Source organism: Ovis canadensis, chromosome X (assembly GCF_042477335.2).
Source record: "Ovis canadensis isolate MfBH-ARS-UI-01 breed Bighorn chromosome X, ARS-UI_OviCan_v2, whole genome shotgun sequence".
Classification (NCBI taxonomy): Eukaryota; Metazoa; Chordata; class Mammalia; order Artiodactyla; family Bovidae; genus Ovis; species Ovis canadensis.
This window is the reverse complement of record NC_091727.1, coordinates 143,298,817-143,324,743: the sequence shown is the minus strand read 5'-3', so window position 1 is coordinate 143,324,743 and position 25,927 is coordinate 143,298,817. Positions and strand designations below refer to the sequence as shown.

At 40.0% G+C, this 25,927-nt stretch overlaps 1 protein-coding gene across 8 annotated transcripts in view; it reads right to left on the bottom strand.

Moving 5' to 3' along the window:
- The window catches only part of LOC138930621 (uncharacterized), a 371,542-nt gene that overhangs the window by 100,708 nt on the left and 244,907 nt on the right, over nucleotides 1–25,927 (bottom strand). For 4 of the 8 annotated variants that reach the window (XR_011446255.1, XM_070291126.1, XM_070291127.1 and 1 more), the window contains one exon: nucleotides 12,995–13,190. Coding sequence is in view for 2 of the 8 variants with exons in the window: in XM_070291126.1 (XP_070147227.1) it covers nucleotides 12,995–13,190 (196 nt within the window). In the remaining 6 variants the exon portion in view is untranslated. Of the gene's footprint in view, nucleotides 1–11,323; nucleotides 13,191–25,927 lie in introns of those variants that run through there. The other 4 variants (XR_011446261.1, XR_011446263.1, XM_070291124.1 and 1 more) reach the window with 2 other exon arrangements.

Genomic DNA, 25,927 nt, shown 5'->3' with positions numbered 1-25,927 from the left:
TCAGTTTTCATTCCAATCCCAAAGAAAGGCAATGCCAAAGAATGCTCAAACTACCACACAATTGGGCTCATCTCACATGCTAGTAAAGTAATGCTCAAAATTCTCCAAGCCAGGCTTCAGCAATACATGAACTGTGAACTTCCAGATATTCAAGCTGGTTTTAGAGAAGGCAGAGGAACCAGAGATCAAATTGTCAACATCCGCTGGATCATGGAAATAGCAAAAGAGTTCCAGAAAGACATCCATTTCTGCTTTATTGACTATGCTGAAGCCTTTGACTGTGTGGTTCACAAGAAACTGTGGAAAAGTCTGAAAGAGACGGAATACCAGACCACCTGACCTGCCTCTTGAGAAATCTGTATGCAGGTCAGGAAGCAACAGTAAGAACTGGACATGGAACAACAGCCTGGTTCCAAATAGGAACTAGAGTACATCAAGGCTGTATATTGTCACCTTGCTTATTTAACTTATATGCAGAGTACATCATGAGAAATGCTGGGTGGAATCAAGATTTCTGGGAAAAATATCAATAACCTGAAATATGCAGATGGCACCACCCTTATAGCAGAAAGAGAAGAGGAGCTAAAAAGCCTCTTGATGAAAGTGAAAGAGGAGAGTGAAAAAGTTGGCTTAAAGCTCAACATTTAGAAAACGAAGATCATGTCATCTGGTCCCATGACTTCATGGAAAATAGATGGAAACAGTGGAAACAGACAGTGGAAACAGTGTCAGACTTTATTTTGGGGAGGGGGCTCCAAAATCACTGCAGATGGTGATTGCAACCATGAAATTAAAAGATGCTTACTCCTTGGAAGGAAAATTATGACCAACTTAGATAGCATATTGAAAAACAGACATTACTTTGCCAACAAAGGTCCGTATAGTCAAGGCTATGGTTTTTCTTGTCATCATGTATGAATGTGAGAGTTGGACTATGAAGAAAGCTGAGTGCCGAAGAACTAATGCTTTTGAACTGTGGTATTGGAGATGACTGTTGAGAGTCCCTTGGACTCCAAGGATATCGAACCAGTCCATACTAAAGGAGATCAGCACTGGGTGTACTTTGGAAGGACTGATGCTAAAGCTGAAACTCCAATACTTTGGCCACTTCATGCGAAGTGTTGACTCATTGGAAAAGACTCTGATGCTGGGAGGGATTGGGGGCAGGAGTAGAAGGGGACGACAAAGGATGAGATGGCTGGATGGCATCGCTGACTCGATGGACATGAGTTTGGCTGAACTCCGGGAGTTGGTGATGGACAGGGAGGCCTGGCATGCTGCAATTCATGGGGTCGCAAAGAGTCAGACACGACTGAGCGACTGGACTGAACTGAACAGTTTAACTATACTTTATACAGGCTTCTTCCTGATTCTAGGCCCTTAACCTTCCTTTTTTAAGGTCATTTACTTTAGAGAACTTACAAATTATTTCTCAGCTCCTCTGAGATATAAATCTTTCTAAAAGTCTTTTGCCAGTTTTACAACCCAGTTATGTCTTTCTCAAGAATCCATCCCTTTAAAATGTAATCATAAGATGAACTTATTTGCAAAACAGAAATAGAGATGCAGATGTAGAAAACAAACATATGGATACCAAAGGGAAAAGAAGGAGGTGTGGGATGAATTGGGAAATTGGGATTGACCTACATACACTATTAATACTATGTACAAAATAGATAGCTAATGAGAACTTACTATATAGCACAGGGAATTCTACTCAATGATCTGTGGTGAGCAAAATGGGAAGGAAATCCAAAAAATAGGGGATATATGAATACTTATAGCTGATTCACTTTGCTATACAAAAGAAACTGGCATGACAGTGTAAACCAACTATACTCCAGTAAAAAATGTAATCATCAAGAAACATAGCACCGTTTCCTCCCAATCTCTGTGGGACAGGGGGAGCTTAACTTTGGTGTATGTCTTGCTCAATCAATTATCCTGTCTCCTGTCATAAACATATGAATTTAGTTTTCCTCCATATAAAGCCAATTAGTAAACAGACGGCCTATGAGTCCCCACTAATGCCCTCTAGTACTTTTCCACTAGTTTATTCCAGAGTTTATACTACACCCCCCTATCCTTTGAACAGTATTGAGTTCAGACTGAGTTCTGACTTCTTGTTGCAATAATCTTAAATAAAGTCTTCCCTGCCTATTTAACTTTGCCTGTTGCAATTTTTGCATTGACACTAATTTGTACAGCTGTTGAGAGGGACAAATGCGATAACAGACACAAAGTATCCAGTGCTTGGTCAAAACTAAGTCCTCAGTAACCATCAGTTATCTTAATTACCATAAATGATTTGACCTACATTGACTGACATTTTCAATATCTGTAAAAATGTTTTCATTTTCACAGTGGTGAATGAATACTCCCATGTGTTTACTCTTCCACAATTTTGCAAGTATTTTTATAGGCTATTTTTCTAGAATTATATTTTAAAATTGTGTAAGGATTCATGAAGTCTATTTCAAATGGGAAGGAGAAGCCTCAAGGACTTCTCTGAGCGGATGGGTTGGGTGAAGAAAAAATTACATAGTGGTTTAAGCTGAACTCTCAAACTTCTGCTTGAAGAAAATCAACTCTGGTTTTACCTGTTTTATATATCAAAGTTCAAGGTCAGTTTTGCTGGAAAACAAAAGGCGAAATGCTTCTGTTGCTAAAAACAACAGCTACCACATGCACAAATATTTGTTAGGGTATTAGGGTCCAAGGAATTGTGTTTTTAAAAATATTTCCAGGGACTGTAATGAATATTAAATTTGATAACTGGTGGAAAATATAAAAATATGTGCTGGGAATCACATGCATTTGGTATTTCTGGGTTTAAATCCTAGCTTCAAATCTACCACTCACAAGCTATAACAGTGCCTCCTAACCCAGCATGTGCATTATGATCTACCTTTATATAACTCACCTCAGGCAGTCAGTGAAAGTCAGAGTTGCTCAGTTGTGTCTGACTCTTTGTGACCCCATGGACTATATAGTCCATGGAATTCTCCAGGCCAGAATGCTGGAGTGGGTTGCCTTTCTGTTCTCCAGGGGATCTTTCCAACCCAGGGATCGAACCCAGGTCTCCCCCATTGCAGGCGGATTCTTTACCAGCTGAGCAACAGGGGAAGCCCAAGAATACTGGAGTGCATAGCCTATACCTTCTCCAGGGGATCTTCTGACCCAGGAATTGAACTAGGGTCTCCTGCATTGCAGGTGGACTCTTTACCAACTGAGCTATCAGGGAAGCCCTAACTAACCTTCAACTACATAACAATTAGATTTCTTCCTCAATGCTACCAATCCCTCTCCCCTACAATTGTCTTTACAGAGGAGAGTATTGGGAACCAATTCATTTCGTCTTCTCATCTCAAGCCTGCTGCCCTGATATGACTGACAGGAACGTCGCTCAGTCGTATCCAACTCTTTGCGGCCCCATGGACTGTAGCCTACCAGGATCCTCTGTCCATGGGATTTTCCAGGCAATAGTACTGGAGTGGATTGCCATTTCCTTCTCCAGCAGATCCTCCTGACCCAGGGATCGAACCCAGGTCTCCTGCATTGTAGACAGACGCTTTACCGTCTGAGCCACCAGGGAAGTCCGATATGACTGACAGTCTCCCCAAACTGTGTTAAATCTATTTCTCTCACTCTAATTAAAAAAGTTCTCAAACACCAATGCACATTAAAATTCCCTAAGGAAGTTTTGAAAATACTCATTCCCAGGTTACACTTCATACAAATTAAGTCAGAATATCTGGGTGACGGAGTCCAGGTATCACTTTTTAAATACCCACAATTTGCACAGTTTGGAAACCACTGCTCTAGCTCATGGAGGGCCTGAAATGTGGACTACTTCCCCAAATTTTTTTTGCCAGCTGCTAGTTCCTGGGTTAATTTTAACTCAAGCCAACAAACAATTGCAAAACATCAATGCCAAAATTAGAACCCATCTTCTAACAGCATCTCAGCAGTCCAATCACAGTGACCATACTATGCCCCTACCCCAGGATTGAGACATCTCCATATCCATCCCATCCTTTGCAGGAAGAGCAATAATTTTTGTGGTGGGGGTGTGGCTCTGGAGAAACATCAGCGACACAGTTACATTTGCAATAGCTTTTGAAGAGGGAAAGTAGTTTCAAAGGTAAAGAGATGGAAAAAAAAATGATATTAAAAAGCGGCAACAGAGGCAGTCCTAAGATGGTGGAGGAATAGGACAAGGAGACCACTTTATCCCCCACAAATTAATCAAAAGAAAATTTGAACACTGAGTAAATTCCACAAAACAACTTCTGAATGCTGGCAGAGGACATCAGGCAATGAGAAAAGTAGCCCATTTTCTTTGAAAGGAGGTAGGAAAAAATATAAAAGACAAAAGAGGTAAGGATGGAGCTCCATTCCGGGAAGGGAGTCTTAAAAAAAAGAAGTTTCCAAACACCAGGAAACACTCTCACTGCTGAGTCTGTGGTGAGCCTTGGAACTACAGAGGGCAATATAACTGGGAAGAAAAATAAATAAATAATTAAACCCTACAGATTATGAGCCCAACGGTAACTCCCCCAGAGGATAAGCAGTGCAGATGCTTGTATCTGCCACTAGCAAGCGGGGGCTGGGAAGGGAGGCACGGGCTGCATTGCTTAGAGTAAGGACCGGGCCTGAATGCCCTGAGGGCAATCTGAGGAAACTAACTTGGGCTAGCAAACCAAACTGTGGGATAGCTACCATGCAAAAAGCCCTAACCTAAGACACCACCAGACCCGCTCACAGAACAAAGGGCTGACTAAAGCTATGGGAAAAGACCTAACCTAAGACACTTTCAGGCCCACTCACAGAACAAAGGACTGAGCAGAGCTAGCTGGCTACAGACCAACCCCCTCCGGTGACAGGCAGCCAGAGCTGGAAGGGGGAAATCATGGCCCCAGAGAGGCATTATCTACCAAACTGAAAGTAGGTTTCATTGCTAACTAAGACTTCTTGGGATTCTGGATGGTCAACATCCACCTGAGAAGGTGCGCCAGTTGTACACCCAGTAAACTGAGTGGCAGGGATGGGGGAGGTGATAAGTCACAGCGACCACTCTCACCAAACACCTGGTCACCTGGCTGCTCAGACCTAGGAAGGGCACAAAACGCAGGCCCAACTGAGTCTGAGGACTACCCAAGTACCTGATCCTGAGTGGCTTAGACCTAGGAAGTGCACACAACCAAAGGCTGGCCTCAGACAGTTCCTGGCAGAGCAACCTAGAGCCTGAGCAGTGTAGACAGGGAAAGCACACACGCCGTGAGCGGGGGCAAACCCAGTGTGGCCGAGTCACTGCAAGCACACGCCAGTGTTATTTGTTTGCAGCGTCCCTCCCTCCTCACAGCGCGATTAAACAAGTGAGCCTAAAAAAGTGTCCACCAACCCCTCCTTGTGTCAGGACGGAAATTAGACACTGAAGAGACCACCAAACAGAAGCTAAAACAGAGGGAATCGCCTTGGACATGACAGGTGCAATAGATTAAAACCCTGTAGTTAGTACCAAATACATAGGAAGGGGACTATAGATCTTGAGAAATATAAACTGGATCAAGGAACTATCCGAAACTGAGCTGACCCCACACTGCCCACAATAACACCAGAGACAGTTCTAGACATATTTTTATGATTTTTACTACCATTCTTACTTTTTAAAAAAAATTTTAAGTCCTCTATTACTCCTTTAATTTTCATTTTTATAACCTACTATTATCTTGCAAAAAAAAAAGAGACCCTATTTTTTAAAGCAAACTTCATATATACATATATATACATATATTATAATTTTTGTGACTTTGTTTGGTTGTTTTTTTTTTTTTCTTTAATATTGAATGTTTGAAAATCCAACCTCTACTCTAGATTTTTACTCTTTGCTTTTTGGTATTTGTTATCAATTTTGTACATTTAAGAACCCAAACTTCAGTACCCATTTTTACTTGGGAGTGAGAATACTGGCTTGACTGCTCTCTCCCCCTTTGGACTTTCCTTTTTCTCCACCAGGTCGCCTCTCTCTCCTCCCTCCCCCTTCTCTTCTCTACCAAACTCTGTGAATCTCTTTGTGTGTTCCGGATGGTGGAGAACACATAGGGAACTGATTACTGGCTGGATCTGTCTCTCTTTTGATTTCCCCCTTTATCCTCCTGGCCACCTCTGTCTCCTTCCTCCATCTTCCCTTCTCTGTATAACTCTGTGAACATCTCTGAGCGGTCCAGACTGTGGAGCACACAAAAGGCAGTGATTAATGGCTAGCTTGCTCTCTCTTTTGATTCAACCTCATCTCATCTGAGTCACCTCTATCTCCCTCTTCCCTCTTCTCTTATCCATGTAACACTGTGAACCTCTCTGGGTGTCCCTCACTGTGGAGAAACTTTTCATCTTTAACCTATATGTTTTGTCAATGGTGCTGTACAGATGGAGAAGACTTGAGGCTACTGTAAAAACAAGACTGAAACCAGAGGCAGGAGGCTTAAGTCCAAATCCTGAGTACACCAGAAAACTCCTGACTCCAGGGAATATTAATCGACAGGAGCTCATCAAATGCCTCCATACCTACACTGAAACCAAGCACCACCCAAGGGCCAACAAGTTCCAGAGCAAGACATACCATGCAAATTCTCCAGCAACACAGGAACACAGCCCTGAGCTTCAATATACAGGCTGCCCAAAGTCACTCCAAACCCACTGACATCTCATAACTCATTATTGAACACTTCATTGCACTCCAGAGAGAAGATATTTTGCTCCACCCACCAGAACACCGACACAAGCTTCCCTAACCAGGAAACCTTGACAAGCCACCCATACAAACCCACACAGAGTGAGGAAACTCCACAATAAAGAGAACTCCACAAACTGCCAGAATACAGAAAGGCCACTCCAAACACAGCAATAAAAACAAGATGAAGAGACAGAGGAATACCCAGCAGGTAAAGGAACAGGATAAATGCCCACCAATCCAAACAAAAAAAGGAAGAGATAGGGAATCTACCTGATCAAGAATTCCAAATAAAGATAGTGAAAATGATCCAAAATCTTGAAAACAAAATGGAATCACATATAAATGGCCTGGAGACAAGGATTGAGAAGATGCAAGAAGGGTTTAACAAGAACCTAGAAAAAAACAAAAAAGTCAATATATAATGAATAATGCAGTAAATGATATCAAAAACACTCTGGAGGGAAAAAATAGTAGAATAACAGTGGCAGAAGATAGGATTAGTGAGGTAGAAGATAGAATGGTAGAAATAAATGAATCAGAGAGGAAAAAAGAAAAGTGAATTAAAAGAAATGAGGACAATCTCAGAGACCTCTGGGATAATGTTAAATACCCCAACATTCAGATCACAGGAGCCACAGAATAAGAAGACAAAAAGAAAGACCATAAGAAAATACTTGAGAAGATAATAGTTGAAAACTTCCCTAAAATGGGGAAGGAAATAGCCACTCAAGACCAAGAAACCCAGAGAGTCCCAAACAGGATAAACCCAAGGTGAAACACCACAAGACACATATTAATCAAATTAACAAAATCAAACACAAAGAACAAATAATAAAAGCAGCAAGGGAAAAGCAACAAATAACACACAAGGGGATCCCCATAAAGATAACAGCTGATCTTTCAATAGAAACTCTTTAGGCCAGGAGGGAATGGCAGGAAATACTTAAAGTGATGAAAGAAAATAAACTACAGCCCAGATTACTGTACCCAGCAAGGATCTCATTCAAATATGAAGGTGAATTCAAAAGCTTTACAGACAAGCACAAGTTGAGAGAATTCAGCACCACCAAACCAGCTCTCCAACAAATGCTAAAGGATCTTCTCTAGACAGGAAACACAAAAAGGGTGTATAAACTCGAACCCAAAACAATAAAGTAAATGGAAACGGGATCATACTTATCAATAATTACCTTAAATGTAAATGGGTTGAATGCCCCAACCAAAAGAAAAAGACTGGCTGAATGGATACAAAAAGAAGACTCCTATATATGTTGCCTACAAGAGATCCACCTGAAAACAAGGGACACATACAGACTGAAAGTGAAAGGCTGCAAAAAGATATTCCATGCAAATAGAGACCAAAAGAAAGCAGGGGTAGCAATACTCGTACCAGATAAAGTAGAATTTAAAACAAAGGCTGTGCAAAGAGACAAAGAATGATACTACATAATGATCAAATGATCAATTCAAGAAGAAGATATAAAAATTATGAATATATATGCACCAAACATAGGAGCACCTCAATATGTAAGACAAATGCTAACAAGTATGAAAGGAGAAATTAACAATAAAACAATAATACTGGCAGACTTTTAATACCCCACTCACACCTATGGATAGATCAACTAAACAGAAGATTAACGAGGAAACACAAACTTTAAATGATACAATAGACCAGTTAGACTTAACTGATATCTATAGGATATTTCATCCCAAAACAATGAATTTCAACTTTTTCTCAAGTGGACATGGAACCTTCTCCAGGATAGATCACATCCTGGGCCATAAATCTAGCTTTAGTAAACTCAGAAAAATTGCAATCATTCCAAGCATCTTTTTTGACCACAATGCAGTAAGAAAAGATCTCAATTACAGGAGAAAAACTATTAAAAATTAGAACATATGGAGGCTGAACAATACGCTGCTGAATAACCAACAAATCACAGAAGAAGTCAAAAAAGAAATCAAAATATGTATAGAAATGAATGAAAATGAAAACACAACAATCCAAACCTGTAGGACACTGTAAAAGCAGTGCTAAGGGGAAGGTTCATAGCAATACAGGCATACCTCAAGAAATAAGAAAAAAAGTCAAATAAATACCTAACTCTACACATAAAGCAACTAGAAAAGGAAGAAATGAAGAACCCAGGGTTATTAGAAGGAAAGAAATAATCTTAAAAATTAGGGCAGAAATAAATGCAAAAGAAACAAAAGAGATCATAGTAAAAATCAACAAAACCAAAAGCTGGTTGTTTGAGATGATCAACAAAATTGACAAACCATTCGCCGGACTCATCAAGAAACAAAGGGAGAAAAATCAAATCAATACAATTTGAAGTGAAAATTGAGAGATCACAACAGACAACACAGAAATACAAAGGATCATAAGAGACTACTATCAGCAATTATATGCCAATAAAATGGACGACTTGGAAAAAATGGAGAAATTCTTAGAAAACTACAACTTTCCAAAACTGAACCAGGAAGAAACAGAAAATCTTAACAGACCCATCACAAGCACAGAAATTGAAACAGTAATCAGAAATCTTCCAGGAAACAAAAGCCAAGGTCCAGACGCCTTCAGAGCTGAATTCTACCAAAAATTTAGAGAAGAGCTAACACCTATCCTATTCAAGCTCTTCCAGAAAATTGCAGAGGAAGGTAAATTTCCAAACTCATTCTATGAGGGCACCATCATCCTAACACCAAAACCTGAGAAGTTCAATTCAGTTCAGTCTCTCAGTTGTGTCCGACTCTTTGCGAGCCAATGAATCACAGCACGCCAGGCCTCCCTGTCCATTGCCATCTCCCAGAGTTCACTCAGACTCACGTCCATAGAGTCTGTGATGCCATCCAACCATCTCATGCTCCGTTGTCCCCTTCTCCTCCTGCCCCCAATACCTCCCAGCAGCAGAGTCTTTTGCAATGAGTCTACTCTTGGCATGAGGTGGCCAAAGTACTGGAGTTTCAGCTTTACCATCATCCATTCCAAAGAGTACCCAGGGCTGATCTCCTTTAGAATGGACTGGTTGGATCTCCTTGCAGTCCAAGGGACTCTCAAGAGTCTTCTCCAACACCACAGTTCAAAAGCATCAATTCTTTGGCACTCAGCTTTCTTCACAGTACAACTCTCACATCCATACATGACCACAGGAAAAACCATAGCCTTGACTAGACGGACCTTAGTCGGCAAAGTAATGTCTCTGCTTTTGAATATTCTATCTAGGTTGTTCATAACTTTCCTTCCAAGGAGTAAGCGTCTTTTAATTTCATGGCTGCAATCACCATATGCAGTGATGTTGATGCCCCCCAAAATAAAGTCTGGTACTGTTTTCACTGTTTCCCCATCTATTTCCCATGAAGTGATGGGACCAGATGCCATGATCTTAGTTTTCTGAATGTTGAGCTTTAAGCCAATGTTTTCACTCTCCTCTTTCAGTTTCATCAAGAAGCGTTTTAGTTCCTTTTCACTTTCTGCCATAAGGGTGGTGTTATCTGCATATCTGAGGTTATTGATATTTCTCCCAGCAATCTTGATGCCGGCTTGTGCTTCTTCCAGACCAGCATTCTCATGATGTACTCTGCATAGAAGATAAATAAGCAGGGTGACAATATACAGCCTTGACATACTCCTTTCCCTCTTTGGAACCAGTCTGTTGTTCCATGTCCACTTCTAACTGCTGCTCCCTGACCTGCATACAGATTTATCAAGAGGCAGGTCAGGTGGTCTAGTATTCCCATCTCTTTCAGAATTTTCCACAGTTTATTGGGATCCACACAGTCAAAAGCTTTGGCATAGTCAATAAAGCAGAAATATATGTTTTTTCTGGAACTCTTGCTTTTCCCATGATCCAGAGGATGTTGGCAATTTGATCTCTGGTTCCTCTGCCTTTTCTAAAACCAGCTTGAACGTCTGGAAGTTCACAGTTTATGTATTGCTGAAGCCTGGCTTGGAAAATTTTGAGCATTACTAGCATGTGAGATGAGTCCCATTGTGTGGTAGTTTGAGCATTCTTTGGCATTGCCTTTCTTTGTGATTGGAATGAAAACTGACCTTTTCCAGTCATGTGACCACTAGTAAGTTTTCCAAATTTGCTGGCATATTGAGTGCTGCACCTTGACAGCATCACCTTTCAGGACTTGAAACAGGTCAACTGGGGTTCCATCACCTCCACTAGTTTTGTTCTTAGTGATGCTTTCTCAGGTCCACTTGACTTCACATTCCAGGATGTCTGGCTCTAGGTGAGTGATCATACCATCGTGATTATCTTGGTCTTGAAGATCTTCTTTTTTTTTTTTTTGGAGGTTCCTCTGTGTATTTTTGTCACCTCTTCTTAATATCTTCTGCTTCTGTTAGATCCATACCATTTCTGTCCTTTATCAAGCCCATCTTTGCATGAAATTTTCCCTTAGCATCTCTAATATTCTTGAAGAGATCTTTAATATTTCCCATTCTGTTGTTTTCCTCTATTTCTTTGCATTGATCACTGAGGAAGGCTTTCTTATCTCTTCTTGCTATTCTTTAGAACTCTATATTCATAGGCTTGCATTTTTACTTTTCTCCTTTGCTTTTCACTTCTCTTCTTTTCACAGCTATTTGTAAGTCCTCCCCAGACAGACTTTTTTTTTTTTTTTTGCATTTCTTTTCCATGAGATTGGTCTTGATCCCTGTCTCCTGTACAATGTCAGGAACCTCCATCCATAATTCATCAGGCATTCTATCTATCAGATTTAAGCCCTTAAATCTATTTCTCACTTCCACTGTATAATCGTAAGGGATTTGATTTAGGCCATACCTGAATGGTCTAGTGGTTTTCCCTACTTTTTTCTGAATTTAAGTCTGAATTTGGTAATAAGGAGCTCATGATCTGACCCACAGTCAGCTCCTGGTCTAGTTTTTGCTGACTGTATATAGCTTCTCCATCTTTGGCTGCAAAGAATATAATCAATCTGATTTTGGTGTTGACCATCTGGTGATGTCCATGTGTAGAGTCTTCTCTTGTGTTGTTGGAAGAGGGTGTTTTCTATGACCAAAACTCTATTAGCCTTTGCCCTGCTTCATTCTGTACTCCAAGGCCAAATTTGCCTGTTATTCCAGGTGTTTCTTGACTTCCTACTTTTGTATTCCAGTCCCCTATAATGAAAAGGACATCTTTTTTGGGTGTTAGCTATAAAAAGTCTTGTAGGTATTCATAGAACCGAACAACTTCAGCTTCATCAGCATTACTGGTTGGGGCATAGATTTGGATTACTGTGATATTGAATGGTTTGCCTTAGAAACGAACAGAGGTCATTCTGTCATTTTTGAGATTGCGTCCAATTACTGCATTTCGGACTCTTTTGTTGACCATGATGGCTACTCCATTTCTTCTGAGGGATTCCTGCCCACAGTAGTAGATATAATGGTCATCTGAGTTAAATTCACCCATTACAGTCCATTCTATTTTGATGATTCCTAGAATGTTGACGTTCACTCTTGCCATCTCCTGTCTGACCACTTCCAATTTGCCTTGATTCATGGACCTAACATTTCAGGTTTCTAAGCAATATTGCTATTTACAGCATTGGACCTTGTTTCTATCACCAGTCACATTCACACCTGGGTGTTGTTTTTGCTTTGGCTCCATCTCTTCATTCTTTCTGGAGTTATTTCTCCACTGATCTTCAGTAGCATATTGGGCACCTATTGACCTGGTGAGTTCCTCTTTCAGTATCCTATCATTTTGCCTTTTCATACTGTTCATGGGGTTCTCAAGGCAAGAATACTAAAGTGGTTTGCCATTCCCTTCTCCAGTGGACCACATGCTGTCAGACCTTTCTACCATAACTTGCCCATCTTGGGTGGCCCCAGTGGGCATGGCTTAGTTTCATTGAGTTAGACAAGGCTGTGGTCCTAGTATGATTAGACTGACTAGTTTTCTGTGGTTATGGATTCAGTGTGTCTGCCCTCTGATGCCCTTTTGCTACACCTACCATCTTACATGGGTTTCTCTTACCTTGGACATGGGGTATCTCTTCACGGCTGCTCCAGCAAAGTGTAGCCACTGCTGCTTGCCTTGGATGAGGTGTATCTCCTCACTGCCGCCCCTCCTGACCTTGAACATAGAACAGCTCCTCTAGGCCGTCCTGTGCCCGTGCAACCACCGCTCCTTGGACCTGGGGTTGCTCCTCTTGGCTAATGCCCCTGGCCTCGGGCATTAGGTAGCTCCTCCCGTCCGCCATCCCTGGCCTCAGGCAGGGGGTAGCTCCTCTCACCTGTTCCTGTGCCATCGCAGCCTGGCACTTTTGGCCGCTGCCCCTGATAACGGATGTGGGGTAGCTCCACTTGCCACTTCCCCTCGGGCATGGAGTCCTCACGGCTTCTTCCTCTGACCTCGGATGTGGGGTAGCTCCTCTCGGCCACACTTGTGTGCCACCACAGCTGCCCACGCTTGTGCACCATCGCAGCTGACTGCAATGAAAAAGATGCCACCAAAAACGAAAACTACAGGTGAATATCATTGATGAACATAGATGCACAAATCCTTAACAAAATTCTAGCACTCAGAATCCAACAATACATTAAAAAGATCATAAATCATTACCAAGTGGGCTTTATCCCAGGGATGTAACTTCAGTTCAGTTACTCAGTGATGTCTGACTCTTTGTGACCCCATGAATCGCAACACGCCAGGCCTCCCTGTCCATCACCAACTCAGACTGAGTTCACTCAGACTCACGTCCATCGAGTCTGTGATGCCATCCAGCCATCTCATTCTCGGTCGTCCCCTTCTCCTCCTGCCCCCAATCCCTCCCACCATCAGAGTCTTTTCCAATGAGGCAACACTTCGCATGAGGTGGCCAAAGTACTGAAGTTTCAGCTTTAGCATCATTTCCTCCAAAGAAATCCCAGGGCTGATCTCATTCAGAATGGACTGGTTGGATCCCCTGGCAGTACAAGGGACTCTCAAGATTCTTCTCCAACACCACATTTCAAAAACATCAGTTATTTGGTGCTCAGCTTTCTTCACAATCCAACTCTCACATCCATACATGACCACAGGAAAAACCATAGCCTTGCCCGATGGACCTTAGTCGTTAAAGGGATGTCTCTGCTTTTGAATATGATATCTAGGTTGGTCATAACTTTTTTCCGAGGAGTAAGCGTCTTTTAATTTCATGGCTGCAGTCACCATCTGCAGTGATTTTGGAGATCCAAAAAATAAAGTCTGACACTGTTTCCACTATTTCCCCATCTATTAGCCATGAAGTGATGGGACCAGATGCCATGATCTTCATTTTCTGAATGTTGAGCTTTAGGCCAACTTTTTCACTCTCCACTTTCACTTTCATCAAGAGGCTTTTTAGTTCCTCTTCACTTTCTGCCATAAGGGTGATGTCATCTGCATATCTGAGGTTACTAATATTACTCTCGGCAATCTTGATTCCACCCTGTGCTTCTTCCAGTTCAGCGTTTCTCGTGATGTACTCTGCATAGAAGTTAAATAAGCGGTGTGACAATATACAGCTTTGACGTACTCCTTTTCCTATTTGGAACCAGACCGTTCTTCCATGTCCAGTTGTAACTGTCGCTTCCTAATCTGCATACAGATTTCTCAAGAGGCAGGTCAGGTGGTCTGGTATTCCCATCTCTTTCAGAATTTTCCACAGTTTATTGGGATCCACACACTCAAAGGCTTTGGCATAGTCAATAAAGCAGAGATAGATGTTTTTCTGGAACTCTCTTGTTGTTTTCCATGATCCAGCGGATGTTGGCAATTTGATCTCTGGTTCCTCTGCCTTTTCTAAAACCACCTTGAACATCAGGAAGTTCACGGTTCACGTATTGCTGAAGCCTCGTTTGGAGAATTTTGAACATTATTTTACAAGCATGAGAGATGATTCAATAATTTCAGCATTATTTCCCATTGCCTTTCTTTGTGATTGGAATGAAAACTGACCTTTTCCAGTCCTGTGGCCACTGCTGAGTTTTCCAAATTTGCTGGCATATTGATTGCAGCACTTTCACAGCATCCTCTTTCAGGATTTGAAACAGCTCAACTGGAATTCTATCACCTCCACTAGCTTTGATCGTAGTGATGCTTTCTAAGGCTCACTGGACTTCACATTCCAGGATGTCTGGCTCTAGGTAAGTGATGACACCATCATGATTATCTGGGTTGTGAATATCTTTTTTTGTGCAATTATTCTGTGTATATTTGCCACCTCTTCTCAATATCTTCTGCTTCTGTTAGGTCCAGACCATTTCTGTCCTTTATCGAGCCCATCTTTGAATGAAATGTTCCCTTAGTATCTCTATTTTTCTTGAAGAGATCTCTATTCTTTTCCATTCTGTTGTTTTCCTCTATTTCTTTGCATTGACCGCTGAAGAAGGCTTTCTTATCTCTTCTTGCTATTCTTTGGAACTCTGCATTCAGATCCTTATATCTTTCCTTTTCTCCTTTGCTTTTCACCTCTCTTCTTTTCACAGCTATTTGTAAGGCCTCCCCAGACAGCCATTTTGCTTTTTAGCATTTCTTTTCCATGCAGATGGTTTTGATCCCTGTCTCCTGTACAATGTCATGAACTTTATTCTATAGTTCATCCAGCACTCTATGTGTCAGATCTAGGCCCTTAAATCTATTTCTCACTTTCACTGTATCAGTTCAATTCAGTTCAGTCACTCAGCCGTGTCTGACTCTTTGCGACCCCATGAATCTCAGCACACCAGGCCTCCTTGTCCATCACAATCTCCCGGAGTTCACTCAGGCTCACGTCCATCGAGTCTGTGATACCATCCAGCCATCTCATCCTTGGTTGTCTCCTTCCTCTGTGTAATCATAAGGAATTTGATTAAGTCGTACCTGAATGGTCTAGCGGTTTTCCATACTTTCTTCACTTTAATTCTGAATTTGGTCATAAGGATTTCATGATTTGAGCCACAGTCAACCCCTGGTCTTGTTTTTGTTGACTGTATAGAGCTTTTCCATCTTTGGCTGCAAATAATATAATCAACCTGATTTCAGTGTTGACCATCTGTTGATGTCCACCACGCTTCTGAGGCCAGAGGCAGTGGCCGGTAGGAGCCACCTCACGTCCCACAGTAGTGCCTAGAGAAGCTGTCCAAGGTTGATGGTCAGAAATGGCGGCGGTGAGGAGATACCCCTCATCCAAGGTAAGGAACAATGGCTGCGCTTTGCTGGAGCAGCTGTGAAGAGATACCTCATGTCCAAGGTAAGAGAAGCCCAAGTAAGATGGTAAGTGTTTCAAGAAGGCATCAGAGGGCAGACACACTGAAACCATACTCACAGAAAACTAGTCAATCTAATCACACTAGGACCACAGCCTTGTCTAACTCAATGAAACTAAGTTATGCCTGTGGGGCAAGCCAAGACGGGCGGGTTATGGTATAAAGGTCTGACAGAATGCGGTCCACTGGAGAAGGGAATGGCAAATAATTTCAGTATTCTTGCCTTGAGAACCCCATGAAAAGTATGAAAAGGCAAAATTATAGCATACTGAAAGAGGAACTCCCCAGGTCATTAGGTGCCCAATATGCTACTGGAGATCAGTGGAGAAATAGCTCCAGAAAGAATGAAGGGATGGAGCCAAAGCAAAAACAATACCCAGCTGTGGATGTGATGGTGATAGAAGCAAGGTCCAATGCTGTAAAGAGCAACATTGCATAGGAACCTGGAATGTCAGGTCCATGAATCAAGGAAAATTGGAAGTGGTCCAACAAGTGATGGCAAGGGTGAACGTCGACATTCTAGGAATCAGTGAACTAAAATGGACTGGAATGGGTGAATTTAACTCAGATGACCATTATATCTACTACTGTGGGCAGGAATCTCTCATAAGAAATGGAGTAGCCATCATGGTCAACAAAAGAGTCCAAAATGTAGTACTTGGATGCAATGTCAAAAACAACAGAAAAATCTCTCTTTGTTTCCAAGACAAACCATTCAATACCATGGTAATCCAAGTCTATGCCCCAACTAGTAATGCTGAAGAAGCTGAAGTTGAATGGTTCTCTGAAGACCTATAAGACCTTTTAGAACTAACACCCAAAAAAGATGTCCTTTTCATTATAGGGGACTGGAATGCAAAAGTAGGAAGTCAAGAAACACCTGGAATAATAGGCAAATTTGGCCTTGGAATGTGGAATGAAGCAGGGCAAAGACTAAAAGAGTTTTGCCAAGAAAATGCACTGGTCATAGCAAACACCCTCTTCCAACAAAACAAGAGAAGATTCTACACATGGACATCACCAGATGGTCAACACCAAAATCAGGGTTGCACAGATTCTTCAATATCCACAAATCATCAATATAATACACCACTTTAACAAATTGAAAAATAAAAGCCATATGATTATCTCAATAGATGCAGAGAAAGCCTTTGACAAAATTCAACATCTATTTATGATAAAAACTCTCCAGAAAGCAGGAATAGAAGGAACATACCTCAACAGAATAAATGCTATATATGACAACCCCACAGCAAACATTATCCTCAATTGTGAAAAATTGAAAGCATTCCCTCTAAAGTCAGGAACAAGACAAGGGTGCCCACTTTCACCACTACTATTCAACATAGTTTTGGAAGTTTTGGCCACAGCAATCAGAAAAGAAAAATAAATAAAATGAGTCTAGATTGGAAAAGAAGTAAATCTATCACTGTTTGCAGATGACATGATCCTCTACTTAGAGAACCCTAAAGACTCCACCAGAAAATTGCTAGAGCTGATCAATGAATATAATAAAGTTGCAGGATATAAAATCAACACACAGAAATCCCTGGCATTCTTATACACTAATAATGACAAAACAGAAAAAGGAATTAAGGAAACAATTCCATTCACCATGACAACTAAAAGAATATAATACTTAGGAATATATCTACCTAAAGAAACTAAAGAGCTATATATCAAAAACTATAAAACACTGGCAATGACGACATTGTATGCAAGACAGGAAAAAAGACACAGATGTGTATAACGGACTTTTGGACTCAGAGGGAGAGGGAGAGGGTGGGATGATTTGGGAGAATGGCATTCTAACATGTATACTATCATATAAGAATCGAATCACCAGTCTATGTCCGACGCAGGATACAGCATGCTAGGGGCTGGTATATGGTGATGACCCAGAGAGATGTTATGGGGAGGGAGGTGGGAGGGGGGTTCATGTTTGGGAACGCATATACACCCGTGCTGGATTCATGTCAATGTATGGCAAAACCTATACAGTATTGTAAAGTAAAAGAAAGTAAAAATTAAAAAATAAATAAATAAATAAAAAATAAATAAAACACTGGTGAAAGAAATCAAAGAGAACACTAATAGACTGAGAAATATACCATGTTCATGGATCGGAAGAATCAGTATAGTGGAAGTGAATATAATACCCAAAGCAATCTACAGATTCAATGCTATCTATATCAAGCTACCAACGGCATTTTTCACTGAGCCAGAACAAATAGCTTCACAATTTGTGTGGAAATACAATAAACCTCGAATAGCCAAAGCAATCTTGAGAAAGAAGAATGGAACTGGAGGAATCAACCTGCCTGACTTCAGTCTCTACTACAAAACCACAGTCATCAAGACAGTTATGGTACTGGCATGAAGACAGAAATATAGATCAATGGAACAAAACAGAAAGCCCAGAGAAAAATCCACACACCTATGGACACCTTATCTTTGACAAAAGGGGCAAGAATATACAATGAAGAATAAGATAATCTCTTTAACAAGTGGTGCTGGGAAAACTGGTCAACCACTTGTAAAAGAATAAAACTAGATCACTTTCTAACACTGCACACAAAAATAAACTCAAAACGGACTACAGATCAAAACGTAAGACCAGAAACTATAAAACTCCTAGAGGAGAACATAAGCAAAACACTCTCTGACATAAATCACAGCAGGACCCTCTATAACCCACCCCCGAAAATATTGGAAGTAAAAGCAAAAATAAACAAATGAGACCTAATTAAAATTAAAAGCTGCTGCACAACAAAGGAAACTATAAGCAAGGTGAAATGACAGCCTTCAGAATGGGAGAAAATAATAGCAAATGAAGCAACTGACAAATAATTAATCTCAAAAATATACAAGCTACTCCTGCAGCTAAATTCCAGAAAAATAAACGACCTAATTAAAAAAAATGGGCCAAAGAACTAAACAGACATTTCTGCAAAGAAGACATACAGATGGCTAACAAGCACCTGAAAAGATGCTCAACGTCACTCATTATCAGAGAAATGAAAATCAAAACCACAATGACGTACCATTTCACACCAGTCAGAATGGCCACAATCCAAAAGTCTACAAGTAATAAATGTTGGAGAGGGTGTGGAGAAAAAGGAACCCTCTTACATGGTTGGTGGGAATGCAATCTAGTACAGCCACTATGGAGAACAGTGTGGAGATTCCTTAAAAAACTGGAAATAGAACTGCCATATGTCCCAGCAATCCCACTGCTGGGCATAAACATCGAGGAAACCAGAGTTGAAAGAGACACATGTACCCCAATGTTCATCTCAACACTGTTTACAATAGCCACGATAGGGAAGCAACCTAGATTTCCATCAGCAGCCGAATGGATAAGAAAGCTGTGGTACATATACACAATGGAGTATTACTCAGCCATTAAAAAGAAATACATTTGAATCAGTTCTAATGAGGTGGATGAAATTGGAGCCTATTATAGAGAGTGAAGTAAGCCAGAAAGAAAAACACCAATACAGTATCCTAACACATATATATGGAATTTAGAAAGATGGTTATGATAATCCTGTATGCGAGACAGCAAAAGAGACACAGATGTATAGAACAGTCTTTTGGACTCTGTGAGAGAGGGCGAGGGTGGGATGATTTGGGTGAATGGCATTGAAACATGTATATTATCATATATGAAATGAATCGCCAGTCCAGGTTTGATGCATGAGACAGGGTGCTCTGGGCTGGTACACTGGGATGACCTAGAGGGATGGTATGGGAAGGGAAGAGGGAAGGGTGTTCAGGATGGGAAACATGTGTACACTCATGGCAGATTCATGTTGATGTATGGCAAAACCAATTGTAATTAGCCTCCAATTAAAATAAATAAATTTATATTTAAAAAAGTGGCAACAGCCTAAGGAAAGGTGTGAATAGTGCTGAAGTAGAGTATAGTATTAGGTGTCTTGTGTTTTATCAACACTTCTCAGACGGTGTCTGAAGAACTGAACCAAAATCCAAAATCATCTGGTTGAGCACAAGACTTCTGCATTTCTGCCAAGCTCCCAGGGTGATTCTGGAGTTTGACCTTCACATAAGTGGCAATTGGATACTATCTCAATGGAAAAAAAAATAATTAGAGTTCATCTTACCTTGAACTCCTTTTCTGCCTCCTGCGGACTTGCTAGCATCTACACAACCCCACAGTTGGTTTTTGCTGCCCCCTTGTGGAATGCGATAGGAATTATCCCTTCATTTCCCACTCATTTGTTGTGCATGGCTTTGGAAAAGCACACTATTCAGGAATCTTGTGCCCATCAAGCAAAGTTGGTAACATTAGAGAGATTCTTGGGACATCTCTCTTCCATTATTTCCATTATCTTGTATTACTGTAAAAATTAATAACTTCTTAGCTACCTCTAGGAAATCCAATTCTACAGCCTCCCTAAATCACTAATTCCTATGGGAGAGGGCAGAGGGTTCTGAATGGCCAAATAAAAGGTTCTTCAGGAGTAGAGATTTTGCACTGGATAATAACTTTCTAGAAATCGAACTTTGAAAAGATAAATGTAACAGAAGCACAGAGAATGGACTAGATAAGAGAAAAACTAGAGACAGGGGATTATTTAGACCACTGTGATAATTGAGAATCAGAATGGTTAGGAAAGGGACAGATGTGACAGACATCATAAAGATTAGACAGAATTAAGTAGTTTACTAATATCAGGAGTGTGGGATGAAAGAATATGATTCATTTCATGGTAAACCATTACTATTTTCTTGATCCTATGACTGAGGCACTAATCTCACCTGGTAACAGTTTACTGCACCTGAAAACTCAGTTATTTCAATATAAAAGAACTTTCATTTTCTAATTTGAAACTCTTATGGTATAAAGTAAAGATAGTAAGTCCTCAGGCTGTAGAGCAGATGTTATTCTCACATAGAGATAGCTATGGAACCCTATGCTAGCTATTCATTTATCATAAGGCATTGTCTCCAGAAGACAACTCTAAACCAAATGTTCCCTGTGAGAAATAACATCAAGTCATAAATGACAAGTATCTCTAGTTGTAAATATCAATTAATTGATCTGATAAATTAGCTCTTACCAGGTAGTAGGAAGGCTGGTGGGAATGACGCAAAAGACATTAGATGAGAGTTGGGCGGGTAAGTCAGGGTATTGTGTAAGATGTTACTTTGGGGGACCTGGAGTCACCTTCATGCACCATGAGAGCACTGAGTTCCTCAACTAGTAGTGATAACAACTGTTCATGTTTATTGAGTGGCTGCTTCTCATGTGGCAGGCACTAATCAAAGCTTCTTACCTGTATTAACTCAATCCTCACAGCAATCCAATGAGCTGGTAGGTGCTATTAACCCTATTTTACTAGCAGAGGAATGTCAGGCATATTGAGCGTGAGTAATTAGCCAAAGCGACAGTTAGGAAGTGAGTGAGTGAAGTGAGTGAAGTTGCTCAGTCGTGTCCGACTCTTTGTGACCCCGTGGAATACCAGGCTCCTCCATTCATGGGATTCTCCAGGCAAGAATACTGTGGAGTGGGTTACCATTTCCTTCTCCAGGGGATCTTCCTGACCCAGGGATCAAACCCGGGTCTCCCGCATTGGGGGCAGACGCTTTAACCTCTGAGCCACCAGGGAGGAGGTGGAATTTAATCTCCAACAGTTTAGCTCATTGCCTACATTATTAACCCCAGTGTTATAATACCTTGAAAATATTGTAAGAAAAAGTGTGTTTCTATGGGATAATACGGAGCCCTAAAGTCTCTAAGATGCTCAAGGTCTTAGGTTAATGCCACTCCTCCACAAGATCCAGGAGGAAACTCAATACTGAAAACATCTGGCAGCACCCTCCAGGACAGAACAGTGATGGGTAGGAGGCAAGAAGAGCAGAGGAACAAATAAAGAGTGAGTTATGAGGACATGATAGAGTAAGAGAGTTACTAAATGGCAGAAGTAGGATTTAAAGCCAGTCAATCAGGTTCCAGAATTCAGGTACTTACTCACTATACAATGCCACAGCTTATATGAGAGAACCTGGAGAAGAAATATCATAAGGACAATGGTGGTATGCCAGTTAAGATTTGGGTTTTTTTCCCTTTGTAAATAATACAGTGCATTTTTTTTTCCTTCAGAGAATGTGCTTTCTCACAATGCAGTATAACTATATTCCCTGCTAGAGCTGACCTCTGTTATTATCTATACATAATTCTGAGCCTTCTAAACATTATGATATGACCTGGTGCTGAGCATCTACAAAGGGAACTTTTAAATTCTGATTTTCATGATGAAAACCTGTACTTTTTTCTTTCCCTTCCAAAGCTGTTGTGAGTCTTACAGCTCCATAGGGCTTCAAGTGAAATTTCTATTTTACATATTCATTAGAACGCAATAAATTGTTTAAGTACTAAAATTTAAATACTGGGGAGTCAGGATCACCTTTTTAGACATTTTCCCAAAACTGTTGCTATATTAAATGTGTAGCAGTCATGAATATCTGTTATATTTAATTTCCTACAAATCTAAGCAGCCTCCAAAAAATTGCTTCATGCCTTAACTAAATATAAGACAAGAAGGGGGAACCTATCAACATTGATACAAAATACACAAAAGATAATATGATTACTTTTTATTCTTTTTCAATTATCCTTAAAATCCATTACAGTTCAACCTGAGAATAAATAGATCTCCTTTGCTGAAATTAGGATGATTTAAAGAAAAAAAAATTTTTTTTAAACTGGAACCCTTAGTTAGCAAGATTTCATAAACTGTACTTTTTGAGGGAGAATATAAAAACACATCAGAGATAACATGAAGAATTCATGTTTAAAGCACTTTCAACATATGTTTGGATTCAGTCCAGATTGTGCTCAATTTTATATATTCATCATCTTGTGCTGAGCCAGCCTTAAGCAAAACTGTCAAATAAGTCACTATGTCTTAAGGGCACACAAATGCTCTCTGGCTTTGCTTGGCAACCCATTCAGTCTTTTCCATCTACCTTTATTCTAAAATGCTTTTTTTTGTCATTACATCAAAATTCTTCTACAGCAGCTTCACTGGACCTCAGCTTACCTGTGAGGAGGGAAATATTTGATCAATTAAACTTATTCATTAACATGTTGTAAATGATTGTGAAATGCTTAAGATGTTAGCCTTCCCAGAAGTATTTGCATTTTGAAAGAGTCACGTTTTAATCTAAAGGAATCTTTAACATGAGAATTACAACAAAAGTCCATTTAGCAAGGGTAAATTTTCTGGTTCACTACAAATTAACCCTCCAGGAAAGCACCTAAAACATTGTTTGTTTCTCTTGTAAAGTGGAACTTTACATTAATAAGGAAGAGTTTAACAAGATTTTTCAGGAAAGGTAAGTAGATAATAAAATCCTTGAGTTATTATATATTTGGGAATGCTTTTCTTTTACCTTTAAAATAAACAACACACTAGATAGATACATAATTATTGGGCTACGACCTTTTATAATCCAAAATTTGAAAATGTGCCCTATTTTTATTTTTTTTAATGCAGTGTGAATGAGAATCTACCAAAACCTGACAAAGATGCCACCAAAAAAGAAAACTACAGGCCAATATCACTGATGAACATAGATGCAAAAATCCTCAACAAAATTCTAGCAATCAGAATCCAACAACACATTAAAAAGATAATACACTATTACCAAGTGGGCTTTATCCCAGGGATGCAAGGAAGTCTTCAATATCCACAAATCAATCAATGTAATTCACCACATTAACAGATTGAAAAATAAAAGCCATATGATTATCTCAATAGATGCAGAGAAGGCCTTTGACAAAATTCAACATCCATTTATGATAAAAACTCTTCAGAAAGCAGGAATAGAAGGAACATACCTCAACATAATAAAAGCTATATATGACAAACCCACAGAAAATATTATCCTCAATGGTGAAAAATTGAAAGCATTGCCCCTAAAGTCAGGAACAAGACAAGGGTGTCCACTTTCACTGCTACTATTCAACATAGTTCTGGAAGTTTTGGCCACAGCAATCAGAGGAGAAAAAGAAATAAACGGAATCCAAATTGGAAAAGAAGAAGTAAAACTCTCACTGTTTGCAGATGACATGATCCTCTACATAGAAAATCCTAAAGACTCCACCAGAAAATTACTAGAGCTAATCAATGAATATAGTAAAGTTGCAGGATATAAAATCAACACTCAGAAATCCCTTGCATTCCTATACACTAATAATGAGAAAGTAGAAAAAGAAATTAAGGAAACAATTCAATCCCATTCACCATTACAATGAAAAGAATAAAATACTTAGGAATATACCTACCTAAAGAAACTAAAGACCTATATATCAAAAACTATAAAACACTGGTGAAAGAAATCAAAGGGGACACTAATAGATGGAGAAATATACCATATTCATGGATTGGAAGAATCAATATAGTGAAAATGAGTATACTACCCAAAGCAATCTACAGATTCAACGTAATCCCTATCAAGCTACCAGCGGTATTTTTCACAGAACTAGAACAAATAATTTCAAGATTTGTATGGAAATACAAAAAAACTCAAATAGCCAAAGCAATCTTGAGAAAGAAGAATGGAACTGGAGGAATCAACTTGCCTGACTTCAGGCTCTACTACAAAGCCACAGTCATTAAGACAGTATGGTACTGGCACAGAGACAGAAATGTAGATCAATGGAACAAAATAGAAAGCCCAGAGATAACTCCACACACCTACGGACACCTTATCTTCAACAAAGGAGGCAAGAATATACAATGGAGTAAAGACAATCTCTTTAACAAGTGGTGCTGGGAAAACTGGTCAACCACTTGTAAAAGAATGAAACTAGATCACTTTCTAACACTAAACACAAAAAATAAACTCAAAATGGATTAAAGGTCTAAATGAAAGACCAGAAACTATAAAACTCCTAGAGGAGAACATAGGCAAAACACTCTCTGACATAAATCACAGCAGGATACTCTCTGATCCACCTCCCAGAATACTGGAAATAAAAGCAAACATAAACAAATGGGATCCAATTAAAATTAAAAGCTTCTGCACAACAAAGGAAACTATAATAAGGTGAAAAGACAGCCTTCTGAACGGGAGAAAACAATAGCAAATGAAGCAGCTGACAAACAACTAATCTCAAAAATATACAAGCAACTTATGCAGCTCAACTCCAGAAAAATAAACAACCCAATCAAAAAATGGACCAAAGAACTAAATAGGCATTTCTCCAAAGAAGACATACGCATGGCTAATAAACAGATGAAAAAATGCTCAACATCACTCATTATCAGAGAAATGCAATTCAGGACCACAAAGAGGTACATTTCACGCCAGTCAGAATGGCTGTGATCCAAAAGTCTACAAGCAATAAATGCCAGAGAGGATGTGGAGAAAAGGGAACACTCTTACACTGTTGGTGGGAATGCAAACTAATACAGCCACTATGGAAAACAGTGTGGAGATTCCTTAAAAAAACTGTAAATAGAACTGCCTTATGACCCAGCAATCCCACTGCTGGGCATAAACACCGAGGAAACCAGAACTGAAAGAGACACATGTACCCCAATGTTCAATGCAGCACTGTTTATAATAGCCAGGACATGGAAACAACCTAGATGTCCATCAGCAGATGAATGGATAAGAAAGCTGTGGTACATATACACAATGGAGTATTACTCAGCCATTAAAAAGAATACATTTGCATCAGTTCTAATGAGGTGGATGAAACTGGAGCCTATTATACAGAGTGAAGTAAGCCAGAAAGAAAAACACCAATACAGTATATTGACACATATATACGGAATTTAGAAAGGTGGTAATGATGACCCTGTATGCGAGACAGCAAAAGAGACACAGATGTATAGAATGGACTTTTGGACTCTGAGGGAGAGGGTGAGGGTGGGATGATTTGGGAGAATGGCATTGAAAAATGTATACTATCATGTAAG